This window comes from Oncorhynchus kisutch, linkage group LG9 (assembly GCF_002021735.2).
Source record: "Oncorhynchus kisutch isolate 150728-3 linkage group LG9, Okis_V2, whole genome shotgun sequence".
Taxonomy (NCBI): Eukaryota; Metazoa; Chordata; class Actinopteri; order Salmoniformes; family Salmonidae; genus Oncorhynchus; species Oncorhynchus kisutch.
The window spans coordinates 19,573,618-19,591,892 of NC_034182.2; the positions used below are offsets into that span (position 1 = coordinate 19,573,618).

General features: G+C 43.0%; 1 protein-coding gene across 3 annotated transcripts in view; it reads left to right on the forward strand.

Moving 5' to 3' along the window:
• The window catches only part of zgc:109889 (WH2 domain-containing protein), a 66,332-nt gene extending 50,428 nt beyond the window's left edge, over positions 1-15,904 (forward strand). Inside the window, exons 6-10 of one of the 3 annotated variants that reach the window (XM_031832058.1) lie at positions 3,670-3,848; positions 9,729-10,028; positions 10,289-10,674; positions 10,801-10,854; positions 12,131-15,901. In XM_031832058.1, the coding sequence (XP_031687918.1) occupies positions 3,670-3,848; positions 9,729-10,028; positions 10,289-10,674; positions 10,801-10,854; positions 12,131-12,291 (1,080 nt within the window). In that variant the 3' untranslated portion in view covers positions 12,292-15,901. Of the gene's footprint in view, positions 1-3,073; positions 3,152-3,669; positions 3,849-9,728; positions 10,029-10,288; positions 10,675-10,800; positions 10,855-12,130 lie in introns of all 3 variants that reach the window. The other 2 variants (XM_031832057.1, XM_031832059.1) reach the window with 2 other exon arrangements.
• The last annotated feature ends 2,371 nt before the right edge of the window (positions 15,905-18,275 follow it).

The window sequence follows — 18,275 nt, forward strand, 5'->3', positions numbered from 1 at the left end:
GAGGACCAATATGCGGCGTAGTATGTGTTCATAGTGAATTTTAATAAAGAGAACACTGAACACTATACAAAAGTAACAAAAAAACAATAAACCAAATACGACCGTGAAGCTACAAATGACACCTGTGCTGATACAAGCCACTAACATAGACAATCACCCACAAATAAACAGTGCAACCCAGGCTACCTAAGTATGATTCTCAATCAGAGACAACTAATGACACCTGCCTCTGATTGAGAACCATACTAGGCCGAAACATAGAAATCCCCAAATCATAGAAAATTAAACATAGACTGCCCACCCAACTCACGCCCTGACCATACTAACTAAATACAAAACAAAGGAAATAAAGGTCAGAACGTGACACAATTACAACAATACTCAATGAACACGTTTATTTTAACTTAATATAATACATCAATAAAATCAATTTAGTCTCAAATAAATAATGAGACGTGTTCAATTTGGTTTAAATAATGCAAAAACAAAGTGTTGGAGTCTTCAATATTCCCAGGTAAGAAGTTTTAGGTAGTAGTTATTATAGGACTTTCTCTCTATACCATTTGTATTTCATATACCTTTGACTATTGGATGTTCTAATTAGGTACTTTAGTATTGCCAGCCTAATCCCGGGAGTTGATAGGCTTGAAGTCATTGCGAAGAGCTGCTGGCAAATGCAGGAAAGTGCTTAGAGGTCATTAATATGGTTAAATCCGTAAACTATAATTTTGAAAACAAAATGTTTATTCTTTCAGTGAAATACGTAATCGCTCCGTATTTGATCTAACGGGTGGCATCCATACGTCTAAATATTCCTGTTACATTGCACAACCTTTAATGTTACATCATAATTATGTAAAATTCTGCCAAATTAGTTCGCAACGAGCCAGCCGGCCCAAACTGTTGCATATACCCTGACTCTGCGTGCAATGAACGCAAGAGAAGTGACACAAGGTGTCCAAAAATGCCGATTACCGATTGTTATGTAAACTTGAAATCGGCACTAATTAATTGGCCATTCCGATTAATCGGTCGACCTCTAATAAATGTATATGTACAGTATATCACAAAAGTGAGTACACCCCTCACATTTTTGTAAATATTTAGTATATCTTTTCATGTGACAACACTGAAGAAATGACACTTTGCTAAAATGTAAAGTAGTGAGTGTACAGCTTGTATAACAGTGTAAATTTGCTGTCCCCTCAAAATAACTCAACACACAGCCATTCATGTCTAAACCGCTGGCAACAAAAGTGAAAATGTCAAAATTGGGCCCAAAGTGTCAAAATGTTGTGTGGCCACCATCATTTTCCAGCACTGCCTTAACCCTCTTGGGCATGGAGTTCACCAGAGCTTCACAGGTTGCCACTGGAGTCCTCTTCCACTCCTCCATGACGACATCACGGAGCTGGTGGATGTTAGACCTTGCACTCCTCCACCTTCCATTTGAGGATGCCCCACAGATGCTCAATAGGGTTTAGGTCTGGAGACATGCTTGGCCAGTCCATCGCCTTTACCCTCAGCTTCGTCTTGGACGACCACTATGCTATGAGACTCGAAATTGAGCTCAGGTGCATCCTTTTTCCACTGATCATCCTTGAGAAGTTTCTACAACGTGATTTGAGTCCACCTGTGGTAAATTAAATTGATTGGACATGATTTTGAAAGGCAAGCGCCTGTCTATATAAGGTTCCACAGTTGACAGTACATGTCAGAGCTAAAACCAAGTCGTGAGGTCGAAGGAATTGTTCGTAGAGCTCTGAGACAGGGGAAGGGTACCCCAAAAATTATCCAGCATTTAAGGTCCCCAAGAACACATTGGCCTCCGTCATTCTTAAATGGAAGAAGTTTGGAACCACCAAGACTATTCCTAAGAGCTGACTGGAGGTGCCCAAGAACCCGATGGTCAATCTGACACAGCTCCAGAGTTCCTCTGTGGAGATGGGAGAACCTTCCAGAAGGACAACCATCTCTGCAGCACTCCACAATCAGGCTGTTATGGTAGAGTGGCCAGACGGAAGCCACTCCTCAGTAAAAGGCACATGACAGCACGCTTGGAGTTTTACCAAAAGGCAACATGAGAAACAAGTTTCTTTGGTCTGATGAAACCAAGTTTGAACTTGTTGGCCTGAATGCCAAGCATCACGTCTGGAGGAAACCTGGCACCATCCCTACAGTGAAGCATGGTGGTGGCAGCATCATGCTGTGGGGATGTTTTTCAGCGGTAGGTACTGGGAGACCAGTCAGGATTGAGGGAAAGATGAATGGAGCAGAGTATTGCAAGATCCTTGATGAAAATCTGCCCCAGAGTGCTCAGGACCCCTTACTGGGGGCGAAGGTTCACCTTCCAAAGGGACAACAACCCTAAGCACACAGCCAAGACAACGTAGGAGTTGCTTCGGGATAAGTCTCTGAATGTCTTTAAGTGGCCCAGCCAGAGCCCTGACTTGAACCCGATCAAACATCTCTGGGGAGACCTGAAAATAACTGTGCAAAGACGCTCCCCATCCAACCTGACAGAGCTTAAGAGGATCTGCAGAGAAGAGTGGGAGAAGCTCCCCAAATACAGGTGTGCCAAGCTTGTAGCGTCATACCCAAGAGACTCCAGGCTGTAATCGCTGCCAAAGTACTGAGTGAAGGGTCTGAATACTTATGTAAATGTGATATTTCAATTTTGTATTTTTAATAAATGTGCTAAAATGTCTGAACATATTTTTGTGATGTCTTTATGAGGTATTGTATGTCGATTCATGAGGGGAAAAATCTATTGAATACATTTTAGAATAAGACTGTAACATAACAAAATGTGGAAAAAGTCAAGTGGTCTGAACAATTTCCAAATGCACTGTATATCCCGCCTTTCTGTCCCCCTCCTGTCTTCTGTCCCATCTTCTCCCTCACTCTGCTTCAACTCCCCCGTGCCACTATCGCCCCTGTAAACCTCCAGACTTTCACCAGTAGACTCTCCTCCTCTCCCCCTCTCTTTTCCCCTACTCTGTCTCTCCCATTTTGTATAACCATAGTATATCTAATGTGTTAGAGCTCTCTATCTCCACGTCTCCCCATCCAGACCAGCTGTCCGACCCACTCTGACCAGGGTAGACCCCACAGCAGACAGGCTCCACCTCGCAGCCCACTACCCAGCTCCGTAAGACCGCCACATCCACAACTATGTTCCCTTGTCCCCAGTCCTTGTTTCCCCCTGGGTCCTCTGGGTTTCCCCCTGTCCACTGATATGTCTCACTGTCCCTTGTCCCTTGTGTGTTCCATGTCTTCTACATCCCTGTTCCCTATGTCCCCTGTCCATGTCTCCGCCCTGCTCCGTAAGACGCCACCTCTACGTTCCGGTCTCCTCCCAGCTCCCAGACCCCTCCGTCTGCGTGTCCCCCCTCCCATCTCTGTCCCTCCACCAAGCTGGTCCCTTATCCATCTATGTTTGGGAATGTTTTATGTTGTGTTGATTATGTTTTATATTGCTTAACATTGCTTAAAAGTTTGGCTCATAGTGGGACTGGGTGAATTCTGCTGGTCGACGGTGTGTGGTGGAATGGATCTTGCTCTCTCTGTTTGTCCCTGTGTGAAGAGAATACTATCCATAATAAATGTAGCCCTTTGTATTTGTTTGTTTGTCTCTCCTTCCTCCACTCCCCTCCGTCACTCTATCAGGAGCAGCACAAACAGGTAGAGGACCCGGGAAGGGAGGTGAAGAAGGTTCGTAAAGCCCGTAATCGCAGACAGGAGTGGAATATGATGGCTTATGACAAGGAGTTCCGCCCCGATACCAGACTAACCCCCTCACCCTATCACGGAATGTCCTCCGAGGGGTCGCTATCACCCGATAACAGGTGAGCCAGAATCAAATAATTTGTGTTTTATCCACATTTTGTTACGTTACAGCCTTATTGTAAAATGGATAGCATAATGTGTTTATCTTGTCCATCTACAGACAATACCCCATTATGACAAATCAAGTGTTTGCACATTTATATATAACAAAACATTTAATTTATACATATATATATATATAGTGGGACTGGGTGATATAAAAAAATATATATAAATATATATATAATTCTCTGTATCACAATTCCAGTGGGTTAGAAGTTTACATACACTAAGTTGACTGTGCCTTTAAACAGCTTGGAAAATTCCAGAAAATGTTGTCATGGCTTAAAAAGCTTATGAAAGGCTAATTGACATAATTTGAGTCAATTGGAGGTGTACCTGTGGATGTATTTCAAGGCCTACCTTCAAACTCAGTGCCTCTTTGTTTAACATCATGGGAAAATCAAAAGAAATCAGCCAAGACCTCCACATTTTTTTTTGTAGACTTCCACAACTGCCACGTTCATTTGTACAAACAATAGTACAGGAAGGAGACGCGTTCTGTCTCGTAGAGATGAACGTACTTTGGTGAGAGAAGTGCAAATCAATCCCAGAACAACAGCAAAGGAACTTGTGAAGATGCTGGAGGAAACGGGTACAAAAATATTTCTGTCCACAGTAAAAACGAGTCCTATATCGACGTAACCTGAAAGGCCGCTCAGCAAGGAAGAAGCCACGCTCCAAAACTGCCATAAAAAAGCCAGACTACGGTTTGCAACTGCACATGGGGACAAAGATCGTACCTTTTTGAGAAATGTCCTCTGGTCTGATGAAACAAAAATAGAACTGTTTGGCCATAATGACCCTCATTATGTTTGGAGGAAAAAGGGGGAGGCTTGCAAGCTGAAGAACACCATCCCAACCCTGAAGCACATGGAAGCATCATGTTGTGGGGGTGCTTTGCTGCAGGAGGGACAGGTGCACTTCACAAAATATATGGCATCATGAGGATGGAAAATTATGTGGATATATTGAAGCAACATCTCAAGACATCAGTCAGGAAGTTAAAGCTTGGTCGCAAATGGGTCTTCCAAATGGACAATGGCCCCAAGCATACTTCCAAAGTTGTGGCAAAATGGCTTCAGGACAACAAAGTCAAGGTATTGGAGTGGCCATCACAAAGCCCTGACCTCAATCCCATAGAAAATGTGTGGGCAGAACTGAAAAAGCGTGTGCGAGCAGGGAGGCCGACAAACCTGACTCGGTTACACCAGCTCTGTCAGGAGGAATGGGCCAAAATTCACCCAATTTATTGTGGGAAGCTTGTGAAAGGTTACCCAAAACGTTTGACCCAAGCTAAACATTTTAAAGGCAATGCTACCAAACTTCTGACCCACTGGGAATATGATGAAATAAATAAAAGCTTAAATAAATAATTCTCTACTTATTATTCTGACATTTCACATTCTTAAAATTAAGTGGTGATTCTAACTGACCTAAAAAAGGGAATTTTTACTAGGATTAAATGTCAGGAATTGTGATATACTGAATTTAAATCTATTTGGCTGAGGTGTATGTAAACTTTCGATTTCAACTGTATAGTACCATTCAAAAGTTTGGACATACCTACTCATTTAAGGGTTTTCTTTATTTTTACTATTTTCTACATTGTAGAATAGTGGTGAAAACATCAACTATTATATAACATACATGGAATCATGTTGTAACCAAAAAAGCGAGATTCTTCTAATAGCCACCCTTTGCCTTGATGACAGCTTTGTACCCTTTGCCTTGATGACAGCTTGGCATTCTCTCAACCAGCCTCATAAGGAATGCTTGTCCAACAGTCTTTAAGGAGTTCCTAATTATGCTGAGCACTTGTTGGCTGCTTTTCCTTCACTCTGCGGTCCAACTCATCCCAAACCATCTCAATTGGTTTGAAGGTTGGTGATTGTGGAGGCCAGGTCATCTTATGCAGCACTCCATCACTCTACTTCTTAGCCAAATTGCCCTTACACAGCCTGGAGGTGTGTTGGGTCATTGTCCTGTTGAAAAACAAATGATTGTCCCGCTAAGCGCAAACCAGATGGGATGGTGTATTTCTGCAGAATACTGTGGTAACCATGCTGGTTAAGTGTACCTTGAATTCTAAATAAATTACTGACAATGTCACCATCAAAGCACCCCCACCCCATCACACCTCCTCCTCCATGCTTCACGGTAGTAACCACACATGCGGAGATCATCCAGTCACTCACAAAGACATGGCAATTGGAACCAAAAGTCTCAAATTTGGTCTCATCAGACCGAAGGACAGATTGCCATTGGTCTAATGTCCATTGCTTGTGCTTCTTGGCCCAAGAAAGTATCTTCTTCTTATTGGTTTCCTTTAGTCGTGGTTTCTTTGCAGTCTTTTCTGAACAGGTGATGTTGAGATGTGTCCGTTACTTGAACTCTGAAGCATTTGTTTGGGCTGCAATTTCTGAGGCTAGTTACTCTAATGAACTTATCCTCTGCATCAGAGGTAACTCTGGGTCTTCCTTTCCTGTAGCAGTCCTCATGAGAGCAAGTTTCATCATAGTGCTTGATGGTTTTTGCAACTGCACTTGAAAAACTTTCAAAAGTGCTTGAATTTTTCCAAGTTTCTCTTTTGCTTTTTTGAGCTGTTCTTGCCATAATATGGACTTGGTCTTTTAGCAAATAGGGCTATCTTCTGTATACCAACCCTAATCGTCCAAACTTTTGACTGGTACTGTATATACTGTGGGCTTCAAAATGACTGGCACCCCTGACTGGCAATGCACAAACAATACTTTAAATAATATAAACAATATAATTATAGAGAGAAACTCAAAATTCCAACATGTGAGAAATAATGTACAAAATGCATTTCACCAAAATCAAGGTTTTCATAATTATTGGCACTCATCATTTAGCACTTAGTGCAACCACCTCTGGCAAGGATAACGGCAAGGTTTTCCTGTCATGTTTGACAAGGTTAAGGAACACATTTGGAGGGATTTTGGACCATTCCTCTATGCAAATCCTTTCAAGATTTTTCATATTCTCCGGTTTGCGCTTATCAACTACCCTCTTCAACTCAGCCTACAGGTTTTCTATTGGATTGAGTTCCGGTGACTGAGATGGCCATAGCAGAACATAAATTTTGTTGTCACTGAACCAGTGTATGGATTTTGAGTTATGTTTTGGGTCATTGTCTTGTTGGAAAGTCCACCTACTGTCAAGTCCCAGCCATCTGGGAGAGGCAACCAGATTGTCAGCCAAAATTGCCTGATAGTTGTTGCCTGATAATTCGTTATGCCATCAATCTTAACCAGTGCCCCTGGACCTCTGGAATTAAAACAGCCCCAAAACATCACTGACCCACCACCATATTTCAATATTTCACCGTGGGTATGAGGTGCCTCTCCTTGTATGCATCTCTGTTTCGACCCCAAACATGCCGATGCTGTATCTGACCAAAACATTCGATTTTGGTCTCATCTGACCAGAGCACCTTCTTCCAGTCATAATTTAAATTACATTTGGCAAACTCCAAGCGCTTGCTTCTGTGTCTGGAGGTCAGAAAGGGCTTTCTTCTGGCAACCCTTCCAAAGAGCCTGTGGTTGTGGAGGTGGCGTCTGATGGTGCTTTTTGAAACCTGGTGACCCCAAGACGCCACCAAGGCGGAGTTCCTCTGTCCAGTGTCTGTGTTCTTTTGCCCATCTTAATATTTTATGTTTATTGGACAGACAACATGGCTTTTTCTTTGCAACTCTGTCTAGAAGGCCAGCATCCCGGAGTCGCCTCTTCACTGTTGACGTTGAGACTGGTGTTTTGCAGGTCCTATTTAATGAAGCCGCCAGTTGAGGACTGTTTCTCAAAGTAGACACACTAATGTACTTGGCGTCTTGCTCAGTTGTGCACCGGGGCTTCCCACTCCTCTTTCTATTCTGGTTAGAGACAGTTTGGGCTGTTCTGTGAAGGGAGTAGTACACAGTGTTGTACCAGATCTATGCTGATGCTCCAGATACTCATCTAGTCTAAAGAAGGCCAGTTTTATTGCTTCTTTTAATCAGAACAACAGTTTTCAGCTGTGCTAACATAAATACAAAAGGGTTTCCTAATGATCAATGAGCCTTTTAAAATGATAAACTTGGATTAGCTAAGTGCCACTGGAACACAGGAGTGATGGTTGCTGATAATGGGACTCTGTACACCTATGTAGCTAGTCCATAAAAAACTGCCGGTTCCAGCTACAATAGTCATTTACAACATTAACAATGTCTACACTGTATTTCTGATCAATTTGATGTTATTTATAAGTACAATTAGCTTTTCTTTCAAAAACAAGGACCTTTCTAAGAGGCCCCAAACTGTCTGTATGTCCCTTATTTAGATAAGTATTCAGACCTGACGTTGTGTTCAGGTGCATCCTGTTTCCATTGATCATCCTTGAGACGTTTCTACAACTTGGAGTCCACCAGTGGTAAATTAATTTGATTGGACATTATTTGGAAAGGCACAAACCTGCCTATATAAGGTCCCACAGTTGACAGTGCATGTCGGAGCAAAAACCAAGCCATGAGGTCGAAGGAATTGTCCATAAAACTCAGAGACAGGATTGTGTCGAGGCACAGATCTGGGGAAGGATATCAAAAATGTCTGCAGCATTCAAGGTCCTCAAGAACACAGTAGCCTCCATAAGTGGAAACCACCAAGACTCTTGCTAGAGCTAGCTGCCCGGCCAAACTGAGCAATTGGGTGAGAAGGGCCTTGGTCAGGGAGGTGACCAAGAACCCGATGGTCACTGGCAGAGCTCCAGAATTCCTCTGTAGAGATGGGAGAACCTTCCAGAAGGACAACCATCTCTTCAGCACATCACCAAATCAGGCCTTTATGGTAGAGTGGCCAGACGGAAGCCACTCCTCAGTAAAAGGCACGACAGCCCGCTTAGAGTTTGCCAAAAGGCACCTAAACGATTATCAGACGATGAGAAACTAGATTTTCTGGTCTGATGAAACCAACATTGAACTCTTTGGCCTGAATGCCAAGCATCACGTCTGGAGGAAACCTGGCACCATCCCTACAGTGAAGCAAGGTGGAGGCAGCATCATGATGTGGGGATGTTTTTCAGCAGCAGGGACTGGGAGGCTAGTCAGGATTGAGGCAAAGATGAACAGAGAAAAGTACAGAGACATTCTTGATGAAAATCTGCTCCACAGCACTCAGGACCTCTGACTGGGGCGAAGGCTCATCTTCGAACAGGACAACGACCCTAAGCACACAGCCAATACACCGCAGGAGTGGCTTCGGGACAAATCTCGGAATGTCCTTTAGAGGCCCAGCCAGGGCCCAGAATTGAACCAGGATGAACATCTCTGGAGAGACCTGAAAATAGCTGTGCAGCGATGCTCCCCATCCAACCTGATTGAGCTGGAGAGGATCTGCAGAGAAGAATGGGAGAAGCTCCCAAAACACAGTTGTGCCATGCTTGTATCGTCATCCCCAAGAAGACTGAAGTCTGTAATCGCTGCCAAAGGTGCTACAACAAATTACTTAGTAAAAGGTCGGAGTACTTATGTAAATGTGATATTTCACTTAATTATTTTTAATAAATTAGAAAAAATGTCCGAACCTGTTTTTACTTTGTCATTATGGGGTATTATGGTAGATTTGATGGGGGGTGGGACAATTTAATACATTTTTGAATAAGGCTGTAACGTAACAAGATGTGGAAAATGTCATGGGTCTGAATATTTCCGAATGCAATGTACATGTGTCATGAATTGTTCAGTGACTGGCCAGTCTTGAGTGTGATTAAGCACAGCCTAGCTCTCTTCTGCCCTCTGCTGGGTAAAATAAATGACCCCCCCCCCACCCTCTCTCTCCTCTCCTAGGTCTGTGGCATCAGACATGGGCGAGCTCTCCTACCCGTCCAGCCCTAACCACCCCTCCCAGCCCCCCTCCGCCCCCCACCCCATCGACGGTGTCCCCCACCTCACCCAGACACCACAGACCCAGTCCTTAGACAGGGGTGGGTACCCACGACCTAATCTCCCCTCTGGTGTAGTCGCTGGGGGAAGACATATCGCCTCTCTGGGGCGCACTCAGCTCCCCCACGCACCCCCCGCCTCCTCTGAGGGGGGAGCACTCAATGGGCCACGGCAGCAGTCTGTCAAGGACTACAGGGCATATGGGTAAGAACACCACATAGAAATAGAATCGCCAAACACTAAATTGACTGTGAATGTCGATTCTAGGAATTCTAATTCTCGAAGCCTTTGTAATTCTAGAATAATATATTTGACATTGACATTTGACATAACATTTAATTTGATTTTAGTTTTAAGAGGTTTGTTCGAGCCAACAGATTTGCCCACTGTTGCTAATTCGTGTCTGATTGATTGTGTTATTTTTATCTCTCTCTCTTTCTGTCTTTCTCTTCCTCCTACCTTAGCGGCCAGCCATCAGCCATCCCCGAGTACTTCACCCCCCCTGCCCCTCCCCCTCCCCCACCCCTCATCCCGTCCGCCCAGACTGCCTTCGACTCCACCTCCTCCTCCCCCATTCTCCCCCCCGGGGCCGTGGCGGTCATGTCCCGCCCTTACAGTCCCTCCCCTACTCCCCCCGCCCCCCCTGCCAACTATGTCCCCTCCCCCTCTCACACCCCCTCCGGTGCCCCTCCCGCTGCCCCCCCTCCTCCCCCACCTGGTCTACCCCCCTCCCATATCCTGCCTCTGGCTCACGCCATTGTTGGAGAAGCTCCTGCCACCAGGAAGGGCCAGATGCCGATGATTCCGATAAGTGACGCTCGCAGCGACCTGTTGGCTGCCATACGTAGAGGTGAGAGAGTTTTGGGGGGTGTGTGTGGGGGTGTGTTTATGAATGTGTTTTTTTTGTTTTTTGTTTAAGTTTGTTTTCGTGTGTGTGTGTGTGTGTGTGTGTGCGTGTGTGTGTGTGTGTGCTTAGGTGTGCTTCCGATCAGCAATGCTCGCAGTGAACTGCTGGCAGCCATACGCAGAGGTGAGACCGATAGAGGGTATGTGTGTGCGTGTGTGCATGGATACATGTGTATCCACCTGTGAATGAGTACATTTAGCGTATTTGAAATGGCTAGCTAGTTTTCGGTAGTGTTGCACGATATACTGAAACTTCGGTACTTTGTTGATACTAGAACATGAAAACCGGTTCAGTATTAGATTTTCTGGTACTTTCGGTACTTATGTCAAATGTGTCACGTTGTATACTTATTTAGAGAACAAAACAAAACAAAACAATGTCCATTACAGGCTAGGACACTTTACAATGCAAGAAGATACCGGTAGCTTCCAGCGTTGTAGGCTAACTTTCCTTGCTAGCTCTGTTTGTCATAATATGCTAACCATAATGTAAATTATACTGATTTCAAAGCCGATTGTCACCAAAAACTTGATTCATTCACATCGCCTCCCTCGCATCATTTCTCTCCCTCCAACTGACTTGAGTGCATGTGCCTCTTAAATAACCTCAACACTGGGTCTTAAAGAGACACCGCACACTTATGGAATAAGAAAATGCTTCCTCTATGAAAACGTTGTTGATCAATAAAATAAGTCCCAAATGAATGGGAAACAGATTTTGTCATCTGCAGCCCCTTGATTTACCCAAAAAATTTATAATGTATAATATTGAACTCAAAATATGACCAACGATTGAACAGAGCAGTAGCTGAGTTTCTGTTTATCTGTATCGAGTATCATGATGGTATTGAGTATCGTGATACTTAACCTGGTATCAGTATCGAAGTCAAAATTCTGGTATCGTGACAACAATAGTTAGCTTTGTGTTTGTATCTTCCCTTTTGTGATGAGACCTAGAATGAGATCATTCCCCTTAGAAGCATTGCTTTGGTGGACTGTAGGGTTGCAAAATTCCCAGGTTTTCCAGAAATTCTGGTTGAAAGATTCACAGAATTGTGAGGGGGGAAGAAAAAAAAAACCTGGCAACTTTCAGAAAGTTACAGGAATTTTGCAACAGGTAAGGCTGCTTCTGTGGGTGACACGCTGTCGACGTGTTCAGAGGATCTCTGGTTCAAGCCCAGTGAGGGACAGGGACGGGAGCAATGCTGTTCCACACACACACCACCCACACACACACACACACACCACACACACACCACACACACACACACACACACACACACACACACACACACACACACACACACACACACAGACACAGAGCTTCATATGTATATATTTATCTAACCCCTCACTCCCTCCATCCCTCCTTCAAACCTTCCCTCCTTCCATCTTTCCAGGTATCCAGTTGAGGAAGGTCCAGGAACAGAGAGAGCAGGAAGCAAAGAGAGAGCCAGTTGGAAACGACGTGGCCACCATCCTATCACGTCGCATCGCCGTTGAGTACAGTGAATCAGATTCCGACTCCGGCGGGGAGGACAACGGGGAGTGGTCCGACTGAAATGGGTCAGGGGTCAATAGGTTAAAGGGGACAAGTGTTAGGGGTCAAGTGGAGGTGCTTGTGAGGAAAGGGTGTTCAAAACTTTATTCAAAATTATTGAATTCAATTTCTGTTGCCCACCACACACATATAGACTTTAAAGGGATAGACCAACCACCAACCTACCTAACTCCCCCAATCTAGCACATTGTTGTGTGCTTGAGTAGTATTGCTAAACACACTACATGACTTCTACTCAAGCACTATAACACAATCAATGAAGCAATGCTATAGTAGAGGACTACAGTACATACCCGTGTGCAGTCGTGGCCAAAAGTTTGGGAATGACACAAATATTAATTTTCACAAAGTCTGCTGCCTCAGTTTGTATGATGGCAATTTGCATATACTCCAGAATGTTATGAAGCGTGATCAGATGATTTGCAATTAATTGCAAAGTCCCTCTTTGCCATGCAAATGAACTGAAACCCCAAAAAACATTTCCACTGCATTTCATTCCTGCCACAAAAGGACCAGCTGACATCATGTCAGTGACTCTCTCGTTAACACAGGTGTGAGTGTTGATGAGGACAAGGCTGGAGATCACTCTGTCATGCTGATTGAGTTCGAATAACTGACTGGAAGCTTCAAAAGGAGGGTGGTGCTTGGAATCATTGTTCTTCCTCTGTCAACCATGGTTACCTGCAAGGAAACACGTGCCGTCATCATTGCTTTGCACAAAAAGGGCTTCACAGTCAAGGATGTTGCTGCCAGTAAGATTGCACCTAAATAAACCATTTATCGGAACTTCAAGGAGAGCGGGTCAATTGTTGTGAAGAAGGCTTCAGAGCGCCCAAGAAAGTCCAGCAAGCGCCAGGACCGTCTCCTAAAGTTGATTCAGCTGTGGGATCGGGGCACCACCAGTACAGAGCTTGCTCAGGAATGGCAGCAGGCAGGTGTGAGTCCATCTGCACGCACAGTGAGGCAAGGACTTTTGGAGGATGGCCTGGTGTCAAGAAGGGCAGCAAAGAAGCCACTTCTCTCCTAGAAAAACATCAGGGACAGACTGATATTCTGCAAAAGGTACAGGGATTGGGCTGCTGAGGCCTGGGGTAAAGTCATTTTCTCTGATGAATCCCCTTTCCGATTGTTTGGGGCATCCGGAAAAAAAGCTTGTCCGGAGAAGGCAAGATCAGCGCTACCATCAGTCCTGTGTCATGCCAACAGTAAAGCATCCTGAGACCATTCATGTGTGAGGTTGCTTCTCAGCCAAGGGAGTGGGCTCACTCACAATTTTGCCTAAGAACACAGCCATGAATAAAGAATGGTATCAACACATCCTCCGAGAGCAACTTCTCCCAACCATCCAGGAACAGTTTGGTGACGAACAATGCCTTTTCCAGCATGATGGAGCACCTTTGCCATAAGGGAAAAGCAAAAACTAAGTGGCTCAGGGAACAAAACATCGATATTTTGGGTCCATGGCCAGGAAAATCCCCAGACCTTAATCCCCTTGAGAACTTGTGGTCAATCCTCAAGAGGCGGGTGGACAAACAAAAACCCACAAATTCTGACAAACTCCAAGCATTGATTATGCAAGAATGGGCTGCCATCATTCAGGATGTGGCCCGGAAGTTAATTGACAGCATGCCAGGATGAATTGCAGAGGTCTTGAAAAAGGAGGGTCAACACTGCAAATATTGACTCTTTGCATCAACTTCATGTAATTGTCAATAAAAGCCTTTGACACTTATGAAATGCTTGTAATTATACTTCAGTATTCAATAGTAACATTTGACAAAAATATCTAAAGACACTGAAGCAGCAGACTTTGTGAAAATGTATATTTGTCATTCTCAAAACTTTTGGCCATAACTGTACAGTACAACACTACAAAAAGCTAGAACTCAACTTCCCTTTGCTTTAGTCAACTAAATGAAATGGTCCGAAATGGAGGGAAGGGATTCATTGTAAATACATAGAGGAGCACAAGTGAGATAAAAGGTGGGTGACACATTCATGTTTTATTTAGTTATTCATTCAGTTATTTATTTTATATGGCACATAAATATGCAAATATGTACCCACAGCAACTAATACTAAGCATCAGAAAGTTCAGATAGTTGCCCTTGATAACGCAAATTCTAGAAGACAGACAGACAATGTTCTGGTGAATTGTCACTGCAACACATGAGGGGGGTGGGTGTGATGCCCCCTGGAATACCATAGTGTGTGAAACTGCATAGGATCCCTCTTAACAACTCAACACCACCCACCTCTTCTCCACTTGTAAACAACAACAAACTCATAAAATAAAACCCAGCTCATAAAAGAAAATACCAGTGTGCAGTGCTTTTAAATATGGCTTTACACTTTAACACAAGTTTTAAAATGAATGTTGTAAGATAATAATAACACTATATAGGTTTGTATCAGCAACAATTACTCTGTATTGGAGTGAACGGACATACTAGTTCAGTATGATGCAGTGAGTTGACGTATTTTCAAGAGCACATTTTTTCAGGGCATGTGGAATTGTGGGTAATGAATTGTGTGTAATAATCAGTCTCAATATTAGACAAGGTTCATTATATCTACAGTCAAGTCTCCGCTTTGTGTTTGCTGTATGAAGTAGCATTGTACAGCTGCCTAGCTAACTCCTCTAACGTTACTCACGTCGGCTCAACAACGTTTAAACAACCATTCAAACCACTAGACTTTGCAGACTTTATTTGTCTGTTAATTCTGTATTTGCTCAGTGGTTTTAGTGCAGGGGTATCAAACTCCTGGCCCTCGAGACAAATGTCCCCCCGAAATGATTTAATGTGGCCCCTAGGGCAAAATGAGTTTGTAACCAAAGGGATGATCCCTGATCATAAGGCTTTTAATAAGTACAGGTTTTAAAATGAAGAAAGAAAGACATTGAGAAAAGACACGCATTGAAAATACTTTATTTTGTGTTGTTTCAATGTGACACAGGATAAGAAGTTAATTAAAAGGGACATTGCACCTTTAAAATATATCCCAACTGAACATAAATACAGTATGAGTAAGTTGAATCATAAACAATGATCTAATGTCAGTTTTGCGGTTTACCCCTAATGGAAAGGGTTGGGGAGGCTATGCTGATCCTAGATCTTTAACTATGGACAACTTCTATCCTCAATATACAGTACATAAGAACAGCTGGAATGTGATAACAAAACAAATAGCAGCAAACATTGTAGTTTCATGACAACAAAGTTCTAATTTGCATTCTAAACTAGAATGTCTTGGAACTATTAGTGCCAACATGGTAAATATACAACTTCTAAGGCTCAGCCTCAAATTATAGCATATTCTCCATGGAGTGCACTACTTTTGATGAAATACTACTTTGTACTAAAAGTATTGCACTAGCATATATGGAGAATAGGGTGTCATTAGTAGCCAAAGTCAATTTAACTCAGTGTCTCTCAAGCTGTATATAACTAAGATTCTGTGTTTTAAATGAAATTGTATAGACTTTTGGTAAGAAACTGCTTGTAAAGAATTTGGGTATCTAGATAGAGAGAATTTCTGTATTACACGAAACAAACTGTAGGCAAAGTATGCATGTATTAATAGCTAATAATAAATGTGAAAAATATTCTGACTGTGTAGCCTACTTTTTGAGTTATTTGAGGAGGGATTTGGTGGGGGAAGAAGTCTTCCTGCATTCTGACAAAGAAGAAATTAATAAATACATATATGAATGTATGTATACATACACAGTGTAAGTCGGAAGTTTACATACACTTATGTTGGAGTCATTAGAACTTGTTTTTCAACCACTCTACAAATTTCTTGTTAACAAACTAGTTTTGGCAAGTCGGTTAGGACATCTACTTTGTGCATGACACAAGTAATTTTTCCAACAATTGTTTACAGACAGATTATTTCACTTAAAATTCACTGTATCACAATTCCAATGAGTCAGAAGTTTACATACACTAAGTTGAATGTGCCTTTAAACAGCTTGGAAATTTCAGAAAATTATGTCATGGCTTCAGAAGCTTCTGATAGGCGAATTGACATCATTTGAGTCAATTGGAGGTGAACCTGTGGATGGATTTCAAGGCCTACCTTCAAACTCGGTGCCTCTTTGTTTGACATCATGGGAAAATCAGCCAAGACCTCAGAATTGTAGACCTCCACAAGTCTGGTTCATCCTTGGGAGCAATTTCGAAATGCCTGAAGGTACCACGTTGATCTGTACAAACAATAGTACGCAAGTATGAACACCATAGGATCACGCAGCCGTCATACCGCTCAGGAAGGAGACGCTTTCCGTCTCCTAGAGATGAACGTACATTGGTGCGAAAAGTGCAAATCAATCCCAGAACAACAGCAAAGGACCTTGAGAAGATCCTGGAGGAAACAGGTACAAAAGTATCTATATCCACAGTTAAACAAGTCCGATGTTGACATAACCTGAAAGGCCGCTCAGCAAGGAAGAAGCCACACTCCAAACCGCCATAAAAAAGCCAGACTATGTTTGTTTTTGTACTTTTTGGAGAAATGTCCTCTGGTCTGATGAAACAAAAATAGAACTGTTTGGCCATAATGGTCATCGTTATGTTTGGAGGAAAAATGTATTTGACTAAGGTGTATGTAAACTAACCGACTTCAACTGTAGTCGGAAGTTTACATACACCTTAGCCAAATACATTTAAACTCAGTTTTTCCACAATTCCTGACATTTAATCCTTGTAAAAATTCCCTGTCTTAGGTCAGTTAGGATCACCACTTTATTTTAAGAATGTGAAATGTCAGAAGTATAGTAGAGAGTGATTTATTTAAGCTTTTATTTCTTTCATCACATTCCCAGTGGGTCAGAAGTTTACATACACTCAATTAGTATTTGGTAGCATTGCCTTTAAATTGTTTAACTTGGGTCGAACGTTTTGGGTAGCCTTCCACAAGCTCCCCACAATAAGTTGGGTGAATTTTTGCCCATTCCTCCTGACAGAGCTGGTGTAAAGGAGTCAGGTTTGTAGGCCTCCTTGCTCGCACACGCTCTTTCAATTCTGCCCACAAATGTTCTATGGGATTGAGGTCAGTGCTTTGTGATGGCCACTCCAATACGTTGACTTTGTTGTCCTTAAGCCATTTTGCCACAACTTTGGAAGTATGCTTGGGGTCATTGTCCATTTGGAAGACCCATTTGCGACCAAGCTTTAACTTCCTAACTTATGTCTTGAGATGATGCTTCAATATATCCACATACTTTTCCTACCTCATGATGCCATCTATTTTGTGAAGTGCACCAGACCCTCCTGCAGCAAAGCACCCCCACAACATGATGCTGCCACCCCCGTGCTTCACGGTTGGGACGGTGTGCTTCAGCTTGCAAGCCTCACCCTTTTTCCTCCAAACACAACGATGGTCATTATGGCCAAACAGTTCTATTTTTGTTTCATCAGACCAAAGGACATTTCTCAAAAAGGTACGATCTTCATCCCCATGTGCAGTTGCAAACCGTGGTGTGGCTTTCTTATGGCAGTTTTGGAGCAGTGGCTTCTTCCTTGCTACCACTGTATGCCCTCCCACCTGTTTCATGTCTCAGGTAGCCTGCAAAAGCCAGCATGGATAGAATGCAAGAACAGACTGATGGGCCTATTTGCCATACTCTAATAATTATCATGTGCCAAAGTAGGCTATCCACACGGTCCTGGTCGTAACTAGCTACCACAGCCACAAAGTCATAAACCCGCCTATTTCTACCATTTCTCTTCTTAAAATCGGATTTTAAACCTAACCGTAACCACAGTGCTAACTTTTATTAACCTTAAATTAAGACCAAAAAGCACATTTTTTGTTTTCGTGAATTTTTATGATATAGCCAATTTTCGATGCCATAGTGAGACTTTTTGCATCCAGAAAAGCAAGGCAAAGCAATGCAGGCATTCTGGACTTGGTCAGGACCATATTCTTGATGACTTAGTCAGCAGCGGTAGGCATTTAGAATGGAATGTGGAGTGGAG